This window comes from Bos javanicus, chromosome 24 (genome assembly GCF_032452875.1).
Source record: "Bos javanicus breed banteng chromosome 24, ARS-OSU_banteng_1.0, whole genome shotgun sequence".
Taxonomy (NCBI): Eukaryota; Metazoa; Chordata; class Mammalia; order Artiodactyla; family Bovidae; genus Bos; species Bos javanicus.
This window is the reverse complement of record NC_083891.1, coordinates 55,966,435-55,993,056: the sequence shown is the minus strand read 5'-3', so window position 1 is coordinate 55,993,056 and position 26,622 is coordinate 55,966,435. Positions and strand designations below refer to the sequence as shown.

The window sequence follows — 26,622 nt, the reverse complement described above, 5'->3', positions numbered from 1 at the left end:
CACTCAGTCGTGTCTGACTCTTAGCGACCCCATGGACTGCAGCCTACCAGGCTCCTCCGTCCATGGGATTTTCCAGGCAAGAGTACTGGATGGGGTGCCATTGCCTTCTCCGAAAAATGTGGTATACTGTTATATTTATACCTTTCTATTTTTATTTCACCATATTCCATAAAAATTTGTCACAGTTATTAATAAACATTTCAGATATAACTAGTACAGAGATATATAAGATAATCTGTTCAACTGATTAAAAAAAAAAATCCATCCTCAAAGACCACAGTTCAAAAGTGACAGTTATCAAGTTGTCAGTGGCAAGGAGTGATGTTTAGGATTAAAAGATGTGATGAGACAGTTCTTAAGACTAAACACCAGCACTGATGTTCCAGTCTGGGACCCTGAGGCCACTAGTTCTACAGTCAGACATCATTCCACACTCCTTTCTTTTTTCTTTTAGTTTTTTTTTTCTTTTCTATTATCTGAGATGCTATAATTATTCATTAAATAAATCCTTACTATGTACAAGCACTGTGATAACTGCTTAATATAACTTCCCTCACAGAATCCTTACCGAAACCTTGTGTGTGACCCTATTTTAAACATGATGAGATGCAGGCATGAGACAGGTAAGCAAACTGCCCAAAGGCACACAGCTAGACACCAGAGTAGCCAAGATTCGAGCCAACTTCATTTGCCTGCAATGCTGAGCTTTTACCATGACGTTTCACTTCTTTCATTATTGCCATATATTATAAAATTTCCTGCAATTATAGTTTTATTCTCCAAAATGATACCTCTACAGGTAGTGGAAGCAATAAAACTTTGTATATGGGAGATAATACCTGTATTAACAAGTTTCCCTCCTTTACTCTTATCTCCATCTCTCTACGTACTCACGAAATACTACTTCTGCAATTTCTCTCTGAAATTTTATTTTTTATTTTTTGCCACACCACATAGTATGTGGTATCTCAGTTCCCCGACTGGGGATTGAACCCAAGCCCCCTGCAGCAGAAGCACAGGTGCTTAACCACAGAACTACCCAGGTGGTTGAGACGATGAACATGTTCTAAAGCTGGCTGTGGTAATAGCTGCACAACTCTGAGAACAGAGTAAAAATCATTAAATTGTACACTTTGAAGGGTGTATTGTATGATGTAAATTTTATCTCAATAAAGCTTTTAAAAAGTTTTTTTCTTATAAAAGCAACTTGTTTGCCTCTACATTCCATGACAACTATCACCCCATCTTCTCTGTTACTCCTTACAGAAAAATTCCTGGGGGGGGTTGTCCAAGATTGGAGGTTAAAATATGGAAAAAGGGCGTCTGTGCACAGAGAGCGCCCAGGAGCAGAGCACACAGCAGTAAAGAATGGCAAAAACACACACCCTGATTTTTGTACATTTTTACAAAGGTTTTCTCTCTTCAAGACACTGATCTTAGAAGGCTCAAAATTGTTTTTTTAGTATCTTTTTGGAAACTTCCTTCAATATGGTTAGAAATTTTCTGAAAAAATCTTAAATGTAACATAGTAAGCCAGGTAGGATAGCTATTATAATTGGGAATCAAGCCAAAAACCAGCAGAACTCAACTCTGCTGAGTAATCTTGATAATCATTCTGAACACCAATTTTAGTCAAAATGTATCTCATAGAAAATACAGAGGTAAAATTATTCTGGAACTGTGTTATTTTTTTCTTAAGTAGCTTTTTGCATGCAAAAAGTGCGATCGGCATTTCAAATACTCACGTCCAAGTCTACGGAAAGGTCCCAGAGGCATATCTGCCCGTCGTGGCAGCCGGTCACGACCGTGGCCCCGTCGTCCGTCAGCAGCACGGCGGAGATGCAGTGCGTCGGGGCTCTGCGGCCCCACAGGACAATGGGCAGCACGAGGCTGTTTCCTGCCATCCTGCCGGCAAACCTGGGGATGCGGTGAGAGCAATGTTAAACGCTACAGTATTTCCCTCTAAAACACATCACACACGTTTATTTTGAAGCCCACTTGAACTTCCTTAGTGCCCAAAACTCCCCTAAACATCATGCATGCATGCTAAGCAGCTTCAGTCACGTCCGACTCTTTGCGACCCCATGGACTGTAGCCTGCCCAGCTCCTCTGTCCATGGGATTCTCCAGCCAAGAATACTGGAGCGGGTTGCCATTGCCTTCTCCAGGGGAGCTTCCTGACCCAGGGATAGAACCCAGGTCTCTTGCGGGCAGATTCTTTACTGTCTGAGCCACCAGGGAAGTTTCATGCTATTAGCTGAAATATATTCTAATCCATTAGCACAGGTTACCCTGTCACCGTGCTTCCTGTAAACCAGTCGCTCTCAGATTCCTCCTCTCAGACTGGCCTGTGGGAGCTCACAGTCGGTCTGGGCTGACAGAACCTGAGTCCAGGGGCTGCTCTGCTGGCTAGCTGGGGAGCCTGGGCCCCCGCCATCAGCCATCTGCCTGCCCCCCTCACTGCTTTTCCTGTGGGGATAACAGTGCCTCACAGACCCTCAGAAGAGCCCTGCCAGCTGGGCTGATCTAATGGCCCCGAGGGCCAGGCAATGATTGGTTTGATTGTTTTTATTTATTTATTATTTGCGGACGCACTGGGTCTTTCATTGCATGCGAGTTTTCTCTCGTTGGGGCTTCCCTGATAGCTCAGCTAGTAAAGAATCTACCTGCAATGCAGGAGACCGGGGTTCCATCCCTGGGTTGGGAAGATCCCCTGGAGAAGGGAAAGGCTACCCACTGCAGTATTCTGGCCTGGAGAATCCCATGGACTGTATAGTCCACGGGGTCGCAAAGGGTCGGACATGACTGAGCAACTTTCACTTTCAGTTTCTCTACATGTAGCTGGGGAGCTCCACAGCACAGGTTGATCAGCTGTGTCACACAGGCTTAGCTGACCCACTGTGTAGGGAACCTTCCCAGACTAAGGATCAAGCCTGTGTGGGGAACTGACAAGCACTAGACCATTGGGGAACCCCATGATTGACTTGATTTTTAAGTGGCAACAAAAGATATGTGTATAATCTAGACACTGTAGAATCTAAAACTGTCTTAGGAACTTTTCAGAAACACTTCAAGGAATAGCCATTTTCTATGAAAGAAACTAGTTTAATACCTATGGTTTCATTGCTGGTTGCTTTTAGCAAAAGTCTTTTCTTTAATCCACTACTTATACTCTTTAAACAAATAAAAACTAAAACAAAAATCCACTCCCTGGAAAGATAATGAGGCAAGTAAAAAATTATGAATGACATTTACCAAATACAATCTGTTAATACTGCATCTTTTATTTTTTGTTTGAATTAATGGGTTTCGTGCTATAGTGTTGGAGAAGAAATCAAACCAGTCAACCCTAAAGGAAATCAATTCTGAATATGCATTAGAAGGACTGATGCTGAAACTCAGACTCCAATACTTTGGCCTCCTGATGTGAAAAGTCAACTCATTAGAAAAGACCCTGATGCTGGGAAAGATTGAAGGCAGGAAGAGAAGGGGACGACAGAGGATGAGATGGTGGGATTGCATCACTGACTCAACGGACGTTAGTTTGAGCAAACTCCAGGAGACGGTGAAGGACAAGGAAGCCTGACATGCTGCAGTCCATGGAGTCGCAAAGAGTCAGACACAACTTAGCAACTCAATAACAAAATGGCTTTCATCAATTTGTTTCTCCCCAAACTTCATTTGTTTGCTACAACAAGTAAAAGGGACGCATTTGAGGGGAAAATCCCAACTTCCTTTCTTATTTATAAAATCCTTTATGTACCATGTTCAGCAGTTTATAGACTACCATGACATTAACAATTATTTCCATATTCCTATTAACATTAGTAAATGAAACAAAGCACTGAGCCAGTTTTAACAAATTGCGTACAGCACGCTACTGGCTGAATAACATTTCCACCAGTGACTTGCTCAAAAAGGGAATCTGGAAGGAGTTCACTTCTCCATGGTGACAACATTCATTTTTAAGATGTATCACCGAAGATTTCTCTCAACTAAATAAGCTCAGAGCAACTAGCACAACGTGCTGAGATCAAGAAAGAACGCCGGGGACTCCTGGCAACCCATCGTCAGGCCCTCACACTTCCACTCCAGGGGACAGAGGTTCAGACCACAGCTGGGGAACCCAGATCCCACACGCCATGTGATGCGGCCAAAAAGTGAAAAGAAAGAAAGAACACCATTTCTCTCGATAGGTGAGGACTCCTATTCAATGCATCTACCTAGCTTGAAGAGAACGCAAATACACAGATTCAGGACTAAGGAACATGTGTGCGACAGGGAGCTGTATCTGTTCTGGTACAACAGGAAGGAACATTCTGGTATTCAAGTGACAAGGAGCTCAAGGAAACCTGGAAGAAGAATGCATTTCACAGCCCTTAAAATAAGTGAAAACAATTGCCTGTAACATGACAAAGATATTACTGTATGCTTTCCTAGTACATCATCTTATGTGCTACAATAACTGTTCATCCAAGGAATTAGGCAAGATCTGTCCAATCAACTTGGGAGAGACGGGGAACCAGAATTCAAAATTCACTGTTGTATTTCCAAGGACATGAGACTGAATAAACTAACCTGTCCTGACCCCCAGATATATACACCCTGCCAAATGACCTTAAATTATATACAATCCTGGATCTAAACAGAAAGTGCCTACTGGGTGAAATATTTAAAAGTTGAAAAGTCATAAAAGAATACCTGAAATAAAGCTGTAGTGAGAGGTCACAATCACTAACTGATACTGATCTGTCTTACTGCTCCGATTAGGGTGGTCCCAGCAACACACAGAAGAAACAGAAATAATTTCCACACAAATACTAATCAATCAAAGGCCCCTGGTGTCAGACTGGAAGATGGTATTAGAAGAAACAGGAGAATAAGAGTCCAGATCTTATCTAGAGTTGGGGGGGCGGGGGGGCGGGGGGGGGTAGGGGGGGATGGTGAGGGGAATGACAGAAAGTCTTATTTATAGGCTTCAAGTGGAGAAAGAGATTTGTGTTCCTGAGTCTCACAAAACTAATACAATTATGTAAAGTTTAAAAATAAAATAAAATTAGAAAAAATAAAAATAAAAAAAATAAAAACCAAAAAAAAAAAAAAGAACAGACTTGATAGAAAAGCCTCCTAGATAAGAAGGTATTAAATCAGAGCTGGAGGCAGACTGTAGGGAAATGGGTTTTGAGAACATTCAAAAGTTGGAGGCAGAGAAAACTGTCAAGTTACATTTGGGTATTGGCTCTGCCGTCTCTCCTCAGACAAGGAGACAGCCTTGCTAAGATGCTATGTGTCAGGAGAGCTCAAGGATATTTTTTAAATAGGGGAGCTCATCCTTTATAAAAAGTCCTCCAACTCTAGACTAGACTCTCAATTAGCTAGGAAAAACAAACTTCCTACTTGTATAAGGCCATGGTGTTTTGAGTTACACATAAACATATGATCTTTCTCACTGCATACTCAAATACACTGCATCTTCAGAGTGTGTAAGAATAAAACCCATGGCATAAAGGAAGAGGTAAGAAGAATGACAAGAAATTACTGTGAGGAAAGGAGGGGGACTTTTTTGGGGGTGAGAGAGAACAGGGAGACAAATAACCACCATCACCCTGTGACTGGGGGCCAGGCCCCTCCACACACTGGCAGAAGGTAAGGAAAATTCATCACTAGTCAGCCAACATGTGAAAGATGAATGTGACTTAGCTGGCTTGGGGTGGGACATGGCAAAATGTCTATATATTTAATTTTTATACAAGCCCAATCTATAAAAGTTCGTCCTGCCTAACTTCTAAGAGAATTCAAGGAATTTATACCCCCACAAAACCCAGTGATATTTCCTTCTAGCTCTAAAATGTGTTAGCTCTTATAGTCAAGATTCCTTTAGACAGCCTGCTGCTGCTGCTAAGTCACTTCACTCGTGTCCGACTCTGTGCAACCCCATAGATAGCCTAGGTCCTCTTAATTTCTCTACACATTTTAAAATTAGATTGTAAATTTCTGCAGAAAAGCTTGCTGAGATTATAACTGGCGCTGCATCAAATTCATATAGCAATTTGGGGAGCACCGACTCTGCTAATGTTGATTAAACATGATTGGTGCAAGGGACTTCCCTGGGGGTCCACTGGTTAAGACGCCGTGCCTCCAATGCAGGGAGCACAGGGTCGATCCCTGGTCAGGGAACTAAGACTCCACATTCCCAAACAAAATTAATCTTCTTAAAAAAGAGGAAATCAAATAATTTTGTGGCTATTTCCTGCAAGATTCTTAATTCATTCTATGACTTTTCTAAGAGAATAACACTTTTCTTCTGGAAAACATAAAGTTATTCTCTCCTTAAAAACGCAAACATATCTACTCACCAGCAAGAAGGAAGAAATAATGTGCGGTACATATAATTCGATGCCATAAATTCAAAACTGGACAAGCACCTAATAATGTACGAGCACGTTTTCAATCTTGCAAAACTACATGTATTCTGACTTTACTAGGTAGATTACCATGTTCTCCATTGAAACAAATTACTCCTTAAAATTATTTTAAGGAAAATTAATTTTCCTTAAAAGTTTACAATTCCCTTTAGCAAATACAACAAACACATTCACTCATGACAACTGAAAGACTACAAGATTCTAACATGAATTTTTGAATCAGAGAAAAGAGACATTACTTTCAGAACTTGTTTTGACCTAAATGTATTTCAATGCATTTAGAATTAGCATATGAAAGAATACTTCAAAACCTATAAATCTGGTTACAGTGTAATAATTAGGCAGCAGAAATTTCTTGAACATCTACTAATAAAAAAAAAAACTTCATTATAAGTAAATATGTTCTATAATTCAATCACTGGTATTTATTTAATAACCTGGACCTGTTTTAGAGACTAATTCATTTCCTCAAAACTACGATAACAGCTTGTGTCTTCCATGGTACTTGTCAGCTATAACCAAACCAATCGATGTCCAGTGAATTACCTAAAATTCAATGTAATCTTCAATCATTATGCCACAGACATGTGGGCTTTCAACACATTTTTCTTCCTCTCTTCAATTTTCTTTTTGTATAATAAAGTCTTCTGGATCTATTTGGCTCCAAATGTCATGTGAGTACATGACTTAGATACATCAAAAGCAAGAAAGAACAGGATGAGAAATGTTTAGTTCATTATATGACCAAATGATGTGAACATTCTTAATACAAAGAAATATATATCTCAGTCCAGAAAAAATGTAAATCTCTCAAAACATTTTTTCCCAGCATCTTAAAAATCCAATAAAATAAAAGTGAAAGTAGAAAAGCCACCACAAGTACTGGACGAAATAACGTGAACTGAAGGACAGCATGGCTCATGAGGACAGACCAGTCAAGCATCTCTGAGAGAGACTGACTGAGACGACCACGGAGTCCGTACCAAGTAAACCTGGTCCTGAGGGACTGATCAGAATAAAAAGCGGGCAAACGAGGCAGGAGCTAACTATTCAGTTTGGCAAGACACAGGAATCTAAGTCTGAAGTTTTTGATTAAATGGTAATGTAAATGCAGAGCATGCAGTTTTCCGGCCATCATCATTCAACTGCTCTCTTTATTGGCAACATCACCTGGTGCATGAAGAGAACTGAGTATCAAACTGAGACACAGAGGAAATTTGTATCAAATCTAACTTAAAATCATATTTAGATATTGGCTGTTAAATATAATCTTTTTCCTGAAAAAGCTTTAGAGTGAAATAATGGGAGTCCTAGATTCTATCCCTCATCTTGCCACTAACCATGCAGTCTTTGATGACAGCATCTCACTTCTGAGGATTAGCTTTCTCATCAAGAGTATTCATACAATGAATTTTGAATCATCTTTAAGTAAAAAAAAAAAAAAAATCAAATCATCAAGAGCAGGGGTCTGAGAGATAAAAATCAAGTCATCTCTTTTGCCTACCTAAATTTCATATATTTTTCTGTTTTACCTGATTGCACCTATTTCTCAGTTCTAAACAGAAATAAAACTGTACTGCAGTCAACAACAGCAACAAAAATAACAACTGAAAGAACAATGAACTTACGCTCAGAAAAACTATATTCAAATCCTGACTCTTCTATGCAATCTTGAAAAAGTTACCACTCTAGGCTAGGTCTCAGCTTCCCCATCTGTAAAAGATGGACAATAATATCCTCCTTTCAAAAAGTTGTCAGGGAACACAGACCACACCTTGAAATTTCACTTGAAGAGGTTTTATTCTCAGGTTCTGCAGGCTGCAATCCCCTTGGTGGACCTCTCTTCCCTTAATTTAAATAGACTCTAGGCTTCCACAACAGGTGGGGCACAGGTTCAATCCCTGGTCAGGGAACTAAGACCCTGAATGCCATAAATAAGTAAAAATTAACTTTTTAAAACTTAAACATAAATAAATAAATAGGTACAGAATAGCTTAGGTGCTTACATTTTCCAAATTCAAAGTTGATAGGAAAGAAAATTAAACTGTTTTGCATTTTGATTAAAATCTGCCATAAAAAGGAAAGAAGACTACAAGGTTGTGTCTAAACATAACTCCTAGTGCTAGACTCCGTTAGGTCCATCAGTAGCTCTCTCAAAATCACACCACAAACTGATCTCAGCGCTCAGAGGCACACACAGACCTGATTCCTAAGGAAATAAATGCCCTCCTGTATTCTATGCTGTCTTCATTTATCATAAAATTTCATTTACCAGAAAACTTCATTCTCCAATCAATCTGATGAATCTAGACTTTACAAAAACACATTACTCAAAGGTAAGCAGAACTGTAGTATTTATGGATAAAATGACCTGATGTCTGGGCTCTGACATGGGGAGAGGAAGAGGGGTAAGAGGTATAGGAAAGGATGGAGATGAAGTATGATCATCAGTGTGGTGGCTGGAATGCATCCAGATCTACCTCGAGGAACAAAGGACTTCTTACCCCAGCTGCTAAGACCACGAGGTTGTCTTGGCATTTAGTCATTTGGCTAATGACTGCCCCCAGCCAAAGGGAGACACCTTGCCTGCAAGCCACATCCAATGACTGATCAATCTGGACAGTGAAAACGAAAGTCGCTCAGTTATGTCTGATTCTTTGCGGTCCATGGAATTTTCCAGGCCAGAATACTGGAGTGGGTGGCCTTTCCCTTCTCCAAGGGATCTTCCCAACCCAGGGACCAAACCCAGGTCTCCCCCACTGCAAGCAGATTCTTTACCGACTGAGCCACCAGGGAGACCCAGGAATACTGGAGTGGGTAGCCTATCCCTTCTCCAGTGGATCTTCCCAACCCAGGAATGGACCCGGGGTCTCCTGCATTGCAGGCAGGTTCTTTACCAGCTGAGCTATCAGGGAAGCGCAATTTGGAGATAAACAGTAAAGCCCAGTCCCCCTCACATCAATTCAGGATAGTTTGGAGGGGTCGTTCCATCTTCTTTCTACCCTCCAGGGTCACCTGAGATTCTGTTGGGACTCATTACAGCTCAACTCCTCCCTCTGACCAAACCTGCTTCCTTTCCCCAGGAAACTTCAACCATAAAAATAAGTGTTGAAGCTATTTTTAGTTCAAGAGTCCTCACCATATTGTTCTTACTATTAATAGTTTTACATATTTGAAAATTTCTCTAATTGTTCATGGGTTCATAGAAAGAACTTTAGTGTCCATTAGTCGGGGGTTAAACAAATTTATTAGCGAGTCTTACAATAGAACACTGATGCATGATATAAAGACTAATCTCCAAAATATATAGTAAGAGGAAAAGGTGCAGTACTGTATATGAAATACACTCCTGTCTGGGGTTCTAAAAGAGGGGCTATATACATATACACACACACACATCTATACATATACACATACAAATATTTACAATAATTCTGTAATGATACCAATTTAAAAAAATAGTAATGATAAGTATACCTCTAAAAAGGAAGAGAAATAAGAGACTGGACTGAGTGGGAATCCTGATTCTCAAGATAAACCCTTTGGTCTTAAGGGTTATTCCCCCCTACCTTTGGGTATTTCACTGTATTCCAAAAGACAGTTTAATAAATAAAATGGCCCACGGATTTCCCTGGTAGTCCAGTGGTTAGGACTCCACGTTTCCACTGCAGGGGACACGGGTTCGATCCCTGGTCCGGGAACCAAGATCCCACAAGCCACGTGCTGTGTGTGTGCTTAGTCACTTAGTCGTGTCCGACTCTTACAACCCCATAGACTGTAGCCTGCCAGGCTCCTCTGACCACGGAATTCTTCGGGCAAAAATACTGGAGTGGGTTTCCATTTCCTTCTCCACCACAAGCCGTGAGGTGGAGCCAAAAGAATAAATAAATAAAATAAAACATATGGCCTTGATTCACCAAGTTCTTTAAGATGCCCATACACACACAAACATGAGTTTTCAAAAACATTTAACTATAATAAACATTTGACTTTAGCCTATAACCCGTTCCAGTACTAGTTCTTCTCTGCTATGAGGGACCTGTTCCAAAACCCATGATTCACGACTCCTGCAATCATGTTTTCACAATATTTTCTATACACTGGTGCAGAACACTCACCGCTGTGTGTAATTATTTGTTTATAAATGCACCCATTCCACTAAAAGCTGTGCCCTTCTAGAGTAAAACCAGATCATTCAAGTAAGTCCACCATCTTTGTGATTCAATCACTATCAAGCAAACTGCATTCCACTAGGATATGAGGTGGTTTACCAGCACCCAGAATAGTTATAGACTCTTACTAGTGACTCCCTGGTAGCTCAGTTGGTAAAGAATCTGCCTGCAGTGCAGGAGACCCAGGTTCAGGAAGACCCCTGGACAAGGAAATGGCAAACCACTCTAGTATTTTTGCCTGCAAAACTCCATGGACAGAGGAGTCTGGCAGACAACAGTCCATGAGATCGCAAGAGTCAGACATGACTTAGCAACTAAACCACCACTACTACTGCTGACCAACTGGGGCTTCCCTGGTGGCTCAGATAGTAAAGTATTTGCCTGCAGTGGGAGACCCAGGTTCAATCCCTGAGTCAGGAAGATGCCCTGGAGAAGGGAATGGCTACCCACTCCATCTTGCCTGGACAGTTCCATGGATAGAGGAGTATGTATTTGTTGAATGATACGTATTTACTTGTTGAATGAATACATATTTATTGAATGAACAAACAGAGAATCACAATAACTAGCATTTATTATTAAGCTTTCACTGTGTGCCAAGCAAGCTATTTCTGAGGAAGAAACATCTCATCTTTTTAGATTTAGAAGATTTAAATCTAAATCAGCAAAAAATTAAATTAGAAGAAAATTTAAATTAGATTTAAATTCTTCCCGGACTCTTTGAAGGATCTTACTCTCTTAATTTGGAGAAGGAAATGGCAACCCACTCCAGTATTCTTGCCTGGAAAAACCCCATGGACGGAGGAGCCTGGTAGACTACAGACCATGGGGTCCAAAGAGTCGGACACGACTGAGCAACTTCACTTCACTCCCTTAATTGACTACCATTTTATCTGTCTGTCAATTAAATTAGCCTTTGTCCTTCAAACATGTTCTAATCTCACTTTTGACCAAAATACCTTCACTTGTTACCGCCCCCTGCATGTAAATCTGGCAATCTCTCTCTCCCTCCCTCTCACATTCATTCTTTCTCCCATTTTCTCTCTCTTTCTCTCATTGTTAGGACAATCAACACTTTGAACCCCCCTGGCCTTTAATGCAGTGTTTCCATTTCCTTACTACCAACTGCCTCATGTAGTATAGATTGTATCTTCAAACAGACTTAAGATCTCCCGCTACACAGAGGTCAACATTTTTGATATGATCCTCCACGGAAGAACCCTCCAGTACTGCAGAGAGAAGCAAGGTCCCAGAAGAGAAGTGAGGAAACAGGACACTTTGACATCCTTAGACTACTGTGGATTCCTACTTTCCTAACCATCTTACTCAGTCCTTACGTGATATTCAGTCTCCTATAGCTACTCGCTTGACACAGCTGATCACTTGCTAATCCTCGACTCTCCTCTCTCGGGTTTCCAGTACAGTGTACTCTCCGGCTATCTTTTTCCTATTTCTTCAGCTTTCTCCTGCTTAGCTCTGTAAAGGCCTAACAAAGCCTAAGAAAAATTCAAGGCAAAGGGGAAAAATCTTTCATCCTTCTTTTTCACTAGATTTGGAGGGTTTTTTTCTTTTCCTTTCACTCAATGGTTTGTAGGATCTCAGTTCCTCATCAGGGATTGAACCCAGGCCATGGCAATGAAAGCCTGGAATCCTAATGACGAAGCCACCAGGGAACTCCCAAAGGAATATTTATAAATTTGACTGTTCTTTTAATAAAAGGCTTAAGATGAAATCTACTTTCCCCCTTGTGATTCTCCCCAATTTTTTATTATAAAAAATGTTAAATATACAAAAAGTTCAAAAATAGTATAAAGATGACTCAATAAATAAATATTATTTACTAATATTAGCAAATAAACTATCAAGTTTGACACACGGCACTTGACTGTGATGCCTCCTTGCTCTTTAGTTCTAGAACAAGTCTCACTCATTTTTCATACTGACTTTCATGCTTCATTCTAACTTTAAAAAACAAAACCAACTGCTTGAAAAATGTTCCACATTTCAGATCTGTCTAATTGTATTTATGATGTCATTTATCATGCATTCATCTGTCTCCTACTTTTCTTATAAACTGGAAGTCAGATCTAAAGGCATCAGCAGGCTCCTTCATACTGTATCAGTACGTATCAGTGTCCTTCATACTGCATCACCAACGGGAGGCACGTGACATCACGCTGTCCCATCGTCGGTGATGCCACCCATGACCACCTGACTAAGGCAGTGACTACCAGCTACCTCCACCATAACTCTTTTTTCCCTTTAAAACTATGAATAACCTAGGGAGTGACACTCTGGCAAGACCATCCTCTTCTGTAAAATCTAATGGGATACTGGTATTCCAGATGACTTCTAAAAGCTACAAGCGTCAAGACGATATAGAAAAATCTGTTATCAGGTCAGTGTTCATCTCTCTACACTGCTTTTCTAATGCTCAAATGCTACAGCGAGATACACGTCCAGCCCAGGAACACAGGCGTCTTCATAGGAGAGTTAACACTGCCTCAGTCTGTTTGCTTCCTGTGCCCTAGGCAGGCCCTCTGAGGCCTGCAGACAAAAACAAACTCAAAGTCTCTCTCTTGAGAATGGGCACACACACATGAACAAGAGCAGGCAGGCCGCCACCTATCAACAGGGATAATGAAAAGCAGAGACTACAGACTAAGTAACTAAACGTACCCGCCACCAAGACAATTGAATGAAGAAAAGATTCTTTAAAGGTTTGTTCACATTCACAGAACATCCCTACATCATTTGTCAAAAAAATGTGTTCAAGTCAAACTCACGGTGTGATGAAGGTAGCAGTCATTACGATTATGAATTTTCTTTGTGCTTGTTTTGTGCTTTTGTGGTCAATTCACTGAAGACTTAGAAAAACCTGAATCAGATGATGAAGACTGTTTATTGTAACGCAATGAGACAGCTAGATCGTAAAATGCTCTGAAGGAATCACTGAGCTGCCTCCTCAGAATTAGGGTCAGTGAGGGACTTCACCTCCTGAATACTAAGCTCCTTGCTAAATTGCCAAGATTATACTTTATTTGAGTGGCAAGAAATCTGCTTCCAGGGAACCTGACACTTCAGGAAGGCTTTGCTAAAGGAAGTTCCAGGATTCTGTTTCAAAAGAACATGTGGAATGAGCAGATGGCAACAGAAGACTCCACTTGTTTCTCATTGCAAAGACAGCCCTGAGCGTGAGAGCTGGGTTTTGAAGAACTGTAGAGCTATCTCGTCAAAAATCCATCCCATTTTAAAAATGATTCATAGGCTTTGAGGCCTATGAATCACGTTTTGAATTTCTGCAGCTATTTATGGTCTACCCATTGTCAAACCGCCTCAGTTTCAAGAGTTACCAATTAGGCCACAAACAAGTGATGCCCACCGAGCCCCTACATCTTAGGGAAAACAGAGCCCATCTGGTAGAACCGACTTCATCTCCCTCACCTACTAGAATCTCACCACCACCCCCAATCATTCCTACTTCTTCCCCTCAGAAAGGAAACTGCCATCAAAACCCTGAGCACTGAAGCTTTTCATGGTTTATAAAGTAAAATAACACAGAAGAAGAAACAAATGTGCTTCCCCAACTAGAAGATGAACTGCCACAGTATCCTGGGGATCAGTCAGGTCTGCTGAGTACACGTGAAGACTTGAGAGTCACACGGACTAGGGGAGACCCCAGCTCCCCCTGTTTACTAACTGCGCATGCTCCGTCGCTCAGTCGTGTCCGCCTCTCTGCGACCCCATGGACCGCAGCCCACCAGGCTCCTCTGTCCGTGAAATCCTCTGGGCAAGAATACTGGAGTGGGTAGCCATTTCCTTCTCCATTTACTTACTGCAAACCCTGAGGAAACATCGGAATGTCCTCATTTGTAACATCACCCTCCTCCGTATACACAGACGACAGCACAGTGTTCCACCTGCCACACAAATGTTCTTAGAAAGGTCACCCAAACCTCCCCCTTGCGGAGCCCAAGTCAAGTCCTAACCCTCTTTATTGCCCTACCAGCAGCACCGGTACACTTCATATTTCTCCCTCGAAAGACTTCTTCACTTGGCGTCCACATCTTCATACGCTGCTGCTACCGAAGCAGCTTGTCTTGTCTCCGAAGCATTAGTCTCCACTTTCCCTCATTTTCTGACCTTTAAACGTGGGAATACTCAGAGCGGAGTCCTTGGACTTGTCTCCTCTGGCAACACGCCCTCCCCACTTCCCTCAGTGATCTACCCAAGCCTCACAATTTTATTTTTAATATAACTTTATTGATGTACGTATGTATTTTTGGCTGTGCTGGGTCTTCATGGCTGCACAGACTTCTTCTCTAGCTGCATTGAGCAGGGGCTACTCTCCAGTTGCGGTGCGAGGCTTCTCATTGCGGTGCCTTCTCTTGCTACAGAGTGTGGGCCCCAGGGTGCTTGGGCTTCAAGAGTTGCGGCTCCCAGGCTCCGGAACACAGGCTCAGGAGTTGTGGCTCATGGGCTTAGTTGGTCCACGGCATGTGGGATCTTCCCAGACCAGGGCTCGAACCCGTGGCAGGTGGATTTGTTACCCTTGAGCCACCTGGGAAGCCCCAGCCTCACAACTTGAAACAGCAGCTAAGCATTGACAATTCCCCCGTTCCCAGCAAGGGGCTCTCCTCTGACTCCATCCTCACAAACACAGCTTCCTATTCAGCACTTCCATCTGGATGGCTAATAAGCTTCTCAACTCTGACGGGTTCAAAAGTGAGTCTCTGGTCTTCTTCCCCAAACCTGGCCCTCCCACAGTCTTCCCCAGCTTAGGGGACAGGAAGTCATTCTTTGGAGCTCCTTCACCCACTTCAGATCTCTGCTAAAATGTTGTCTGCTTAGCGAGGCCTTTCCTAACCAATATAAATTGTAAAACCCACCACCCCAACAGTATTTTGCTATACTGCTCCAGAGCCCTTACAGTCATTTAACATACCAAATGTTTATTTATTTTTGTCTGAATCTGTCACCGTAGCATAAATTCCATGAAGGTGATGATTTATGTTTCTTTTGTTCTATCTTGTATTCCCAGTGCCTAGAATTTCAGCTACATAGGAGGTACCCAAATATTTACTGAATAAATGAACAAAGTAACGAATGAAGATTCTTGAGAGTCCCTTGGACAGCAAGGAGATCCAACCAGTTCATCCTAAAGGAAATCAGTCCTGAATAATCACTGGAAGGACTGATGCTGAAGCTGAAACTCCAATACCTTGGCCACCTGATGCAAAGAACTGACTCACTAGAAAAGACCCTGATACTGGGAATGATTGAAGGCGGGAGGAGAAGGGGACGACAGAGGATGCGATGGTTGGATGGAATCACCAACTCAAAGGACATGAGCTGAGTAAGCTCCAGGAGTTGGCGATGGACAGGGAAGCCTGACATGCTGCAGCCCATGGGGTCGCAAAGAGTCGGACATGACTGAGTGACTGAACTGAACTGAATGAATGAAACGTGTGCCTGGCTTTAAAAAAGTTGTATCCATCAACAAATTAAAATACATCTTGATCTTATATGCTTTGGATTTCCGTTTTTAATCAATGAATTTTTCTACAATAATGTCAACAATTAATATGAATCCCCTTAATCAAATCCCCACTAGCATACTAATTGTAGTTGCAGCTACAGGTTGCACCTATATTCTGGCCTCTTTCCTTGTATCTGTGACACATACACAATAAGACGTGGCTTAGGACCTAGGCAGCAAATTAACTAACATGGTTTACCTTAAGTTATTGTTACCACACTCACTAAGGTCTACTAACCTTAGTAACTTTAAGTAAAGTTTCTTAAACTTAGTAAACTGGCGCTTTATTAGTGTAAGGTTTTCCTCATTAATGGTGATGTTTATTGTTTGTTCATATTTGAAATGTTTAGAAAAAAGAAGAGCCCTTAAGGAAGACAGCCAAATAAAAAACTTGAATGTGAGAACAGAAGGTAACTGGCACATTCTATCAATCTGTTATCATTGACATATACTAACTGCCAACATTCATAAAGAAATACGTATGTGCAAAACACCAGTAAAATGTCTTCAGGGAGCTTGAGGGGTCATGAGTTACAATTGCTAACTGGATGGGAGACGGTGGTTAAACAACCATGTCTTTCCAGCAGTTTTCCGTTCTACAAGAGCCTACAGAATAACTTGCAAACTTCAGAAGGTTTCTCCGTCCTGAATTTACCAGCGCTCTAACGCTGCATTGCTCCAACGTTTCTTGATGACTACTAACACAAACAACTATCAGTCCAAAGAACCTACATTTTCATTAAACACCACCAATACATTTTGCAAAAGATGCCCGATTTTACTTAAATTAATTACTGTTTTATGAATCTAATGTCTATGTTACTTAATACAAAAGAAATTAAAATTTCACTTGGACAGAACTTGCTGAATACAGTCACAGTGTAAGACTTCTTCCAATATTATCTTTTGTGCTCTTATCAGCAAAGCAGTTTTAAGTATCAGATCCAGATCCAGGCTTCCCAGGTGGCACAGTGGTAAAGAATCCACCTGCCAATGCAAGAGGCGAGAGAGAGTCAGGTTTGATCCCTGGGTTGGGAAGATCCCCTGGAGTAGGAAGTGGCAAACCACTCCAGTATTCATGCCTGGAAAATTCCAATGACAGAGAAGCCTGGTGGGCTGCAGTCCATGGGGTCGCAAAAGAGTCAGACACAACTGAGTGCACACAGATCCATACAAAAGCTCTCAGAGGGCTCTGCCCACGACCACTGGCCTCCATATATGTAAGACTGAGGACACTGTGTAAAGTGCAGCAATGACCTCACTGACCCCACACTCTAATCATTGAGCTTATCTGTTCCAACAACAAAATAGTTTCAAAAAAAAAAAGTAACAGATAAACCAATAATAAAAATGCTACCGAAGACCTCCCTGGTGGTACATGGGATGAGAATCCTCCTGCCAATGCACAGGGTACAGGTGTGATTACTGGTCCGGGGAGATTCCACATACTGTGGAGCAACTAAGCCCCTTCACCGCAACTACTGAGCCTCTGCTCCAGGGCTCGGAGCCACAAAGAATGAATCACTTGCCGCAACTACCGAGGCCCTCAGGCCCCAGAGCCCGCACTCTGCAATGCAGAGCAAGGAAGACCCAGCACAGCCAAAGATTAAAAGATAAAAAAAGTGCTACCTAGTTCCAGGCCTAACTCTACAATTACCAAAATTATTTCAAGATTTGTACTACAAATTTTGATCTCTTTCTAGTAGAACACACACACAAAGGTAAAATATCAATATGTGAAATTCAGTAGCGTTTTCTTCTATGAGCAATAATCTACTCTAAATTAGTATATATTCACAGTATTTTTTTTAAACTACAAAACTTTTCTTTCTGCTCGGTCATAAATGGAAGACTATGCCATGCTCTTGGATAAGGTGATCTAATGTTATAAAGACATCAGTTTTCCCCATAACAGACATACATTTAATGCACAGTAAATCAAAATTCTACGTGTATTGTTTTTTAGAAACTCTAGCTTCAAAATACATAGAAAATAATAAAAATCCACAAATAGTCAAGCCAACTTTGAAAATCAAAAAAGAATGGAAAACTTGCCTTATCAGAAATTTAACATCACTAGCCATTTGGGAAACATAAATTAAGATCACAATGAACTATAGTGATAATACCAAATGCCGGCTAGGATGCAAAGAAACTGTCTCTCATACACTGCTGGTGGGAACGTATGGAAGCAGCTTGAAAGAGGTCTTGGTGGTGACAGGATAGTTCTGTATCTTTTTTTAAAAATGTATTATTTATCTATTTATTTGCCTCTGCCAGGTCTTAGCTGCAGCATGTGGGATCTAGTTCCCTGATCAGGATCAAACCTGGGCTCCCTGCATTAGGAGTGTGCAGTCTTAGCTACCGGTCCACCGGGGAGTCCCCCGGTCTGTATCTCGACTGCAGTGGTGGCTACAGGAGTCTATCCACACACGTGATAAATGGCAAAGCACTACATAAGGCACTGCACCGATGGCAACTTCTTGGTTTTACTGTTTACTAAAGTTGTATCAAATATAACCTTGGAAGGAAACTGGTGGATTTACATGAAATGTAACCAGTGGGAGAAATCAGCCCTCTTGTAGCACTTTTGCAACTTCCTTAATCTAGAATTATTTCAACATAAAGCTAAAACAAAATAAATGGAAAGACTTACTTATGTAAGAAAAAAATACACAAAGCCATAGTACTAAAATAGCGTGATATTAGAACAAAAGCAAAGAAATGAGCCAAAGGAACAGAATACAGTGTTGAGAGCTTGTATAAGAGGTTAATACACAGCGAGTGTAGCAGCACTTATCTATGGGGAAAGGAGAGACCGACACTAGGAAGTCTGACACGCTATGTGGAAAATAAACCGAATCTCTATCTTGCGACACCTAAAAAAACACTCCGGATGGATTCGAGACCTATAAATTTAAAGGAAAACTATAAAGTTAGTAGTACATAAAACAGGAGAACAACTTTGTGCCACAGAGTTGCGGAAAGATTTCTTTAATCAAAAACACAAAGCATAGGCAAAAAAATTTTTCATTTTATTATGTCAAACTGAAAATTTCTGTTCAATGAAGGACATAAAATAAAGTTGGAGACAAATGACAGAATAGGAACAGAAACAATATTTAAAGGACTAGAATCGAGGCAATGGGCTCCCCAGGTGGCTCAGTGGTAAAGAATCCACCTGCCAATGCAGGGAAACACAGGTTTGATCCCTGGTCCCGGGAGATCCCCTGGAGAAGGAAATGGCAACCCACTCCAGGATTCTCATCTGTGAAATCCCATGGCCGGAGTAGTTTGCCGGGCATGTCGCAAAAGAGTAGGACACAATTTAGCAACTAAAACAACAAACAACAATCTAGGAAATACAAGGAGCTTCTGAAGATCAACAAGGAAAAGTGTGAAACCTCAGAACAGAAATGGGTAAAGCATATGCAAAATACATAGCCAATGGGAAAGCTGTGTGGCTCAGGGAACCCAAACAGGGACCCTGAGACCACCTAGAGGCATAGGATGGGCAGGGAGATGGGAGGGAGGTTCAAGAGCGAGGGGACATAGGTATACCTGGGGCTGACTCATGCTGTTGAATGGCAGAAACCAACAAAATTCTGGAAAGCAATTATTCTTCAATTAAAAAATAAATTTTTTAAAAAAGAAAAAAAAAGATCGGTAAAAGAATGAACAATTTTACAAAAGGAAAAACCCCAGAAGATAAAATGCTCATAGAGACTCACACTCATGAGTAATAGTGAAAAGTAATTCGAGATTCACTTTGTACCCAGAGGTCTGGAGGAAAGCAGGGCGCCGGATAATACTGAGCATCAGCGGGGATACAAGGATACAGAAACTCTCCTGAACTGCCTGCAGGAAGACAGACCATTGCAGCTCATTCTGGGAACACAGTCTGGCAAACCTTCAATAAAAACACAAGCACCCTATAATCCAGAAGTTGTGTTGCTAGACGGATATCTCAAAGAAAGCATCACAGACGTCTAAAAGGTACATTTATCACAATATTGCCTGAAGTGGCAGGAAAATGAAAGCTAGATGGGTGTCCACAAAGAGAAGAGTCCACCTACTGTCAGTTCAGTGCAGTCACTCAGTCGTGTCCGACTCTTTGCGACCCCATGAATCGCAGCACACCAGGCCTCCCTGTCCATCACCAACTCCCGGAGTTTACCCAAACTCATGTCCATCGAGTCGGTGATGCCATCCAGCCATCTCATCCTCTGTTGTCCCCTTCTCCTCCTGCCCCCAATCCCTCCCAGCATCAGAGTCTTTTCCAATGAGTCAATTCTTCATGTGAGGTGGCCAAAGTTTTGGAGTTTCAGCTTTAGCATCATTCCTTCCAAAGAACACCCAGGACTGATCTCCTTTAGAATGGACTGGTTGGATCTCCTTGCAGCCCAAGGGACTCTCAAGAGTCTTCTCCAATACCACAGTTCAAAAGCATCAATTCTTCAGCGCTCAGCTTTCTTCACAGTCCAACTCTCACATCCATACATGACCACTGGAAAAACCATAGCCTTGACTAGATGGACCTTTGTTGGCAAAGTAATGTCTCTGCTTTTCAATATGTTATCTAGGTTGGTCATAACTTTCCTTCCAAGGAGTAAGCGTCTTTTAATTTCATGGCTGCAATCACCATCTGCAGTGATTTTGGAGACCCCCAAAATAAAGTCTGACACTGTTTCCACTGTTTTCCCATCTATTTCCCATGAAGTGATGGGACCGGATGCCATGATCTTAGTTTTCTGAATGTTGAGCTTTAAGCCAACTTTTTCACTCTCCTATTTCACTTTCATCAAGAGGCTTTTTAGTTCCTCTTCACTTTCTGCCATAAGGGTGGTGTCATCTGCATATCTGAGGTTATTGATATTTCTCCCGGCAATAAACTGGAGTGGGTTGCCATTTCCTTCTCCAGGGGATCTTCCCGACCCAGGGATTGAACCCAGGTCTCCCGCATTGCAGGCAGATGCTTTAACCTCTGAGCCACCAGGGAAGCCCTAGTATCAACTGTAGGAGATGCAAATTCTGAAATACTCAGAATGCAGCAACTAGAAGCAATAGATGGCAACACAAATAGATCCTTAAATAGTAGATAGTGGGGCTTCCTGGTGGCTCAATGGTAAAAGAATCTGCCTGCCAATGCAGGAGACACCGGTTCCATCCCTGATTCAGGAAGCCATATGCTGTGGAGCAACTAAATCCCTGCAACACAACTATTGAGCTTGTGCTCTAGGTCCCACAAGCTCCGACTACTGAAACCCGCAAGCCCTGGACCCACGCTCTGCAACTACAGAAGCCACTGCAGTGAGAGGCCCGAGCACTGAAACTAGAGTAGCACTTCCCCCCCACACACACACAAGTAAAGAAAAGCCTGGGACTTCCCTGGCGGTCCAGTGGTTAAGACTCCGCGCTTCCAATGCAGGGGGTCTGGGTTCCGTTCCTGGTCAGGGAACTAGATCCCACATACTGAAACTAAAAGATCTTGCTCCCGGCAAGGAAGATCCCAAGAGCCCGCAACTAAGACTCCAGTACAGCCAAATAAATAAATAAAAATAAAATTTTTTTTGAAAAAAGCCCACATGCAGAAACCAAGACCTAGCACAGCCAAAAATAAATGAATAAATAATATTAAAAATAGTAGAGAGCAGGAAGAGAAAAAAAATTTAATGAGATCATGCACAATATCATCTCTATAAACTTAAAATGCGGGTGCTCAAAACAACATACATTGAAGAACACATACCAACAGAAGGATGCATATCATACATGCTGCAGTGGCTGCCCGGGGGCTGGTGGGCAAGGGAAGGGAGTGGAAACTGGAAATAAAAGACAAAGAATGGGGGGAAAAAAAACAGGAGATGTGTACAGCACCAGTGATGATTGCTGAATTGAAAAAGATTAACTCAACTCTCTGCATCTGAGATCCAAAACAAACCTTAGGACTGACCCGCACAGAGGACACCACTAAGGCTAAATGTCAGCCCAGCTCCCGGTGAGAAGGGCACAACGCCCCGCTCACTACCTGCAGAGTTTGCCGCGCTCGCCTGCTGCACAGATAAACCAGCCACCTCACTGCCTCTGTTTCAAAACAGAGCTTCTATCTGTTAAAGGAAATCGCAAGATCACACTCAGTCCTTGAGCCAGGCCACGTTCCTACTTCTTGCCTCAGAATGTCTGGAGGTAGGGGCTACCTCAGATGTTCAATAACTCACTGCTGCTGCTGCTGCTGCTGCTGCTGCTAAGTCGCTTCAGTCGTGTCTGACTCTGTGCGACCCCATAGACGGCAGCCCACCAGGCTCCCCCGTCCCTGGGATTCTCCAGGCAAGAACACTGGAGTGGGTTGCCATTTCTTCCTCCAGTGCATGAAAGTGAAAAGTGAGAACCACCCTAATCAGTGATCTGAGACCTACAGAATTCAGTCTCAACTGAGCTGCCTGTAGGGTGAGTACCCAGGCTGGCCTCTAGGGCAGAGGCAGCTATGACAGCCACTAGAAGGGGTGGTCCTGTACCCACCTGACTGAAGGGAATGCGGGGAACGTTAGAGAGCTGTCGGGCAGTTAACATTCTAGTGCTGGAATATGAATCTTGGTCCCAGGATCTGTGCCTTTTCCCACTTTGCTATACTGTCTAAAATGGCTCTGAGCTAGAATCCAAGTATAAATAAAGGTTGGTATTCCCTTCTATTAAAAAAGAAAAGAAAAGGGCGGGGTGGGGAGGGGGGCTTTCCTAGTAGTGCAGTGGTTAAGAATCCGCTTTGCAATGCAGAGGACACGGGTTCCATCCCTGGTTCGGGAAGATTCCACATGCCTCCGATCAACTAGGCCCGTGTGCCACAACTACTCGTCCCGCGAGGGGCAACTTCTGAAGCCCTCATGCCCTGGAGCCTGTGCTCCGCAGCAGGAGAAGCTACTGCGGTGAGAAGCCCGTGCGCTGCAACTAGAGAATAAGCCCCGGGCGCTGCAACCAGAGAAAGCTTGCACCGTAAGGGAGACCCAGCACAGCCAAAAATAAGTTACATAAATAAAATTAAAGAAAAAATGCATGTGTGGAATCTAACATAACACAAATGAACTTATTTTTGCAACAGACTCACAGACATAGAAAACAGGCTTGTGACTGCCAAGGGGGAAGGTGGGTGAAGGAGGCAAGGACTGGGAGCTTGAGATTAGCAAATGCAGACTATTATATATTTGTATTACTGAATCACTGTGCGTACACGTACACCAGGAACTAACACAACATTGTAAATCAACTATGTTTCAATAAAATACTTTAAAAAAAAAAAAAAGGAAAATTAACCAGGCATTTAATACGTGTTTATACTGTTCTGTTTGCCCAATTTGAAATAACTAAGATGTTACTTTAGATGAAATCAAGATAACCTTTGATTCTTCGTAATACTAAAGGCATTTCAACACTTTATTTTTCACTTTTAAGCGGTCCTCCACATCCATACTGTCACAAATTGCTTATAAAGAAACGAGTGTGTATATTTCAAAACTCAATTTCTCTCATATAACAGGCGATCTTGACATCCTGACTGTAAAGCCCTAAATGATAAACATCTCAAAGAGTCACAGCTTGCCTTTTTTGGCTCATGTCAAATGCTACTGTGAAAGCAAACTGTAGCTCTCACTGAACCCTAAAATCAGATGCATCAACTCCAACGCTTCCTGTGATGCAGCTGCCATAATTTCAAATTCTAGGACCTGAGAAACTGACATAGCAAGTGAATCAAAGCACAAAACGGCAGCTTTTGAATCCAAGGCGGGGGGTATGGCTAACTCCAAGCACAGAGCTTCAGAACGCTGGGACCCACTAAGTAAGTGGGCGCTGGGGGCAGGTATCCGCTTAGATCGAGTCCTAGGGCAGGGAGACGAGAGCGGGCAGGTGTACTAACAGATGTCTCAGCACCCTAGGCAAGGGCAAACCAAAGAGGATCGGGAAGGGCTGTGTGAATCCCCAAAGCAAGCACATTTCCCAAAAGCCCTGTCAAGAACCACCCACCCGTCAACGTCAAGCATCTCGCTCCGTTTAGATTGCCACTGGGAGTGGAGGAGCATCCCATCCCAAGAGGAGAGCCAGCGTCGGCAGGAGCGCTGTCACTCACTAGGCCGGGGGGGGGGGGGGGGGCCGAAGACCCCGGGCAGGACCCACGCTCCGGGCACTGGCGCCGAGCTGCGGGCCCGAACCTGCGGGCGCCGGCACGGATCAGAGCTTCCAGCGGCGGCGATCGGACGGCGGGCACCGCCGCCAGAGGGAGCGGGGCGGGGACCCTCCGAGCCCCTGGCCCCTGAACCCTACGGCGGGGGTGCAGCCGCGCTGAGACCTCCCCCCGGGAAAGCCCGAGAGCCCCCTCACCTGTCACAGCCTCATCGTGTGCCGGGCTATTTCCCGTCCCTCCGGCCAAGAGGACCAGGCGAGGACGTGTCCGGGCGGGACGCCGGGTGGGCAAACCCGGGCGCGGAAACTTCGGGCTGGAACCCCAGCCCAGCCTCCGCCTCGGTAACGCGGCTGCGAGGCGCCCGTTGCCGCCTCCACCGCCGCCGCTGCTGCAGCAAATCAGCTGACACCCGCCAACTGCCGTGACGTCCCTTGCAACTGTCGCAAAAAAATGAGGGGGCGGGAAAGGCTTGTCTCCACACACGCCTGGCCTGAGCCGGCACCCGAGAGGCAGGCTGAGTTACCATGGAGACCACCCGGAGGCCGCCATGTCAGCTGAGGGCATGGAGTGCGCGGCCGGCATTTTGGTTAAGGGAAAGCCTCTCTAGGCTCTCTTCTCGCCTCGGATTCCCGCTTTCCACCGCCCGCCTGGAAGGACCAAGATGGAAGGATGGAGGAAATGGCAGGTCTAGGTGTTTGCACCCTGTGACCGGGATGCTGCACGTTTACTCTTCTGCTCACCCCACCCCCAACCGAGACTAGGTCCAGACTCCTGGAAGGTGTTAGCTCTGGAACTTGGTTACTGTTTACCTCTGACCCCGATCTAGGCTGCTGGCCCCTTGACGCAGAGGGCCAAAGGAGGAACCTGGCTGCTTGATCTTTGCAGTATGGAGACCTGTGACATACTTAGACAGTATATCAGTTTTCATATTTAGAATTTTATACCTTTTAAGCTGGAAACTCTTTTTGCACGTTGAGTCACTGTCATCTGTTGTATTTTTGGCTACAGCTATTTGCTTCCTCCTTCCTAGAGTTTATATGTTCTTACCTCACATTGCCCACCCCATCCCCCAGTGAGGAGGGTGTGTCCTTTCTCCTGATGCAGAGGGATGTCAGTGGACATGTCCAGGCAGAGCTTGCAGAGCATGGCGCGGTGGGCTCATGCTCTTCCCTCTGCCTGGGAGTGTATTTCCCAGGGTGGGGCTGTTCCTTCAGCTGGATGCTAAACCACGTGGAGCAGAGCTGAAGCAGCTGGCCTGCAGCCATTGACTGTGACATGAATGAGAAATAAGTATTTGTTGTAGTATTAATAATAAAAAAGGGGGAAGTCTGACCTTGTGCAACAGATGACATTCCTGCCCAGGAGAGGGAAGGCACGGACACCCGTGTGGGCGGCAGACAGTGTGGGACCCAGTGCTGCTTTCGGAAGGCCGTGGATTCGGATCCTGGCTCCTCCACTGGGCACTGTCGGTGTCAAACTGGGGCGTCTTGCTTTTTCCTCTTTACTCTCCTCAACGTCCCCACATACAAAGTAGACATAACGGCCTCATGGATGTCTGGGAGGTTAAACGAGTTCAGTAGATGTTCATTACTTACCGTGCTCCCTTATTTTCCTCCCAAATATTTGTTGAATGGATGGGTGGTCAAGGGGAAAAAACGGTGCCATGCTTGTGGCCAACAGTCAGTTGTGTTAAAAAGATACACAGTGTATTCCCTGGCTTTGTTTTTCCTTTGTAATCTCACTAACGGGTTTATAAAGACAAGGAAGAATTCTGTTGCCGCCTCTAAAGCTGATGGGGAGATTGTTAAAATGAAGTTTCTGATTCAGCAGGTCTGGAGAGTCTCCCCTTCTAACAAGCTCCCAGGTAATGCCCATTCCTGCTGGTCTTTGGATCACACCTGGATTAGCAGAGCACTACTGGATGGACCCCGAAGTGGCCAGTGAGGGAATCAGAGCAGAGAAACAACTTGACTGGATCATTTCTGTGTGAATTCCCCCTCCAAAGAGCTAAGTGTTGGTTTGGTCAAAAGGCTTCCTGTCAACAATTTACTATTCCTGGACTCAGAGTGTAAAAGTTGTGAGAGAAGTTTCATCCAAGGAGCTTACTGAGGACCGAATGAAATGAGAGCCCAGGAAATAGCCTCTCAGCCGCTCTGAGGAAAGAGCCTCTAGGAGGTTGGTGAGGAGCTAGTATGTAAAAACTAAATTTGGGGGCATTCCCTGGCAGTCCAGTGATTAGGACTTGGCACCTTCACTGTTGGGGTCCAAGTTCAACCCCTCATCAGGGAACTAAGTTCCCAGAAGTCTAAGACCCCAC

The 26,622-nt window shown here is 43.5% G+C and overlaps 1 protein-coding gene across 4 annotated transcripts in view; it reads right to left on the bottom strand.

Moving 5' to 3' along the window:
* Nucleotides 1-24,593, bottom strand: part of WDR7 (WD repeat domain 7) — a 353,722-nt gene extending 329,129 nt beyond the window's left edge. For all 4 annotated transcript variants that reach the window (XM_061400296.1, XM_061400294.1, XM_061400297.1 and 1 more), the window contains exons 1-2: nucleotides 24,503-24,593; nucleotides 1,746-1,917 (exon numbers count right to left, since the gene is read on the bottom strand). In XM_061400296.1, coding sequence (XP_061256280.1) covers nucleotides 1,746-1,904 — 159 coding nt within the window. In that variant the 5' untranslated portion in view covers nucleotides 1,905-1,917; nucleotides 24,503-24,593. The remainder of the gene's footprint in view (nucleotides 1-1,745; nucleotides 1,918-24,502) is intronic.
* Between the last annotated feature and the right edge of the window lie 2,029 nt (nucleotides 24,594-26,622).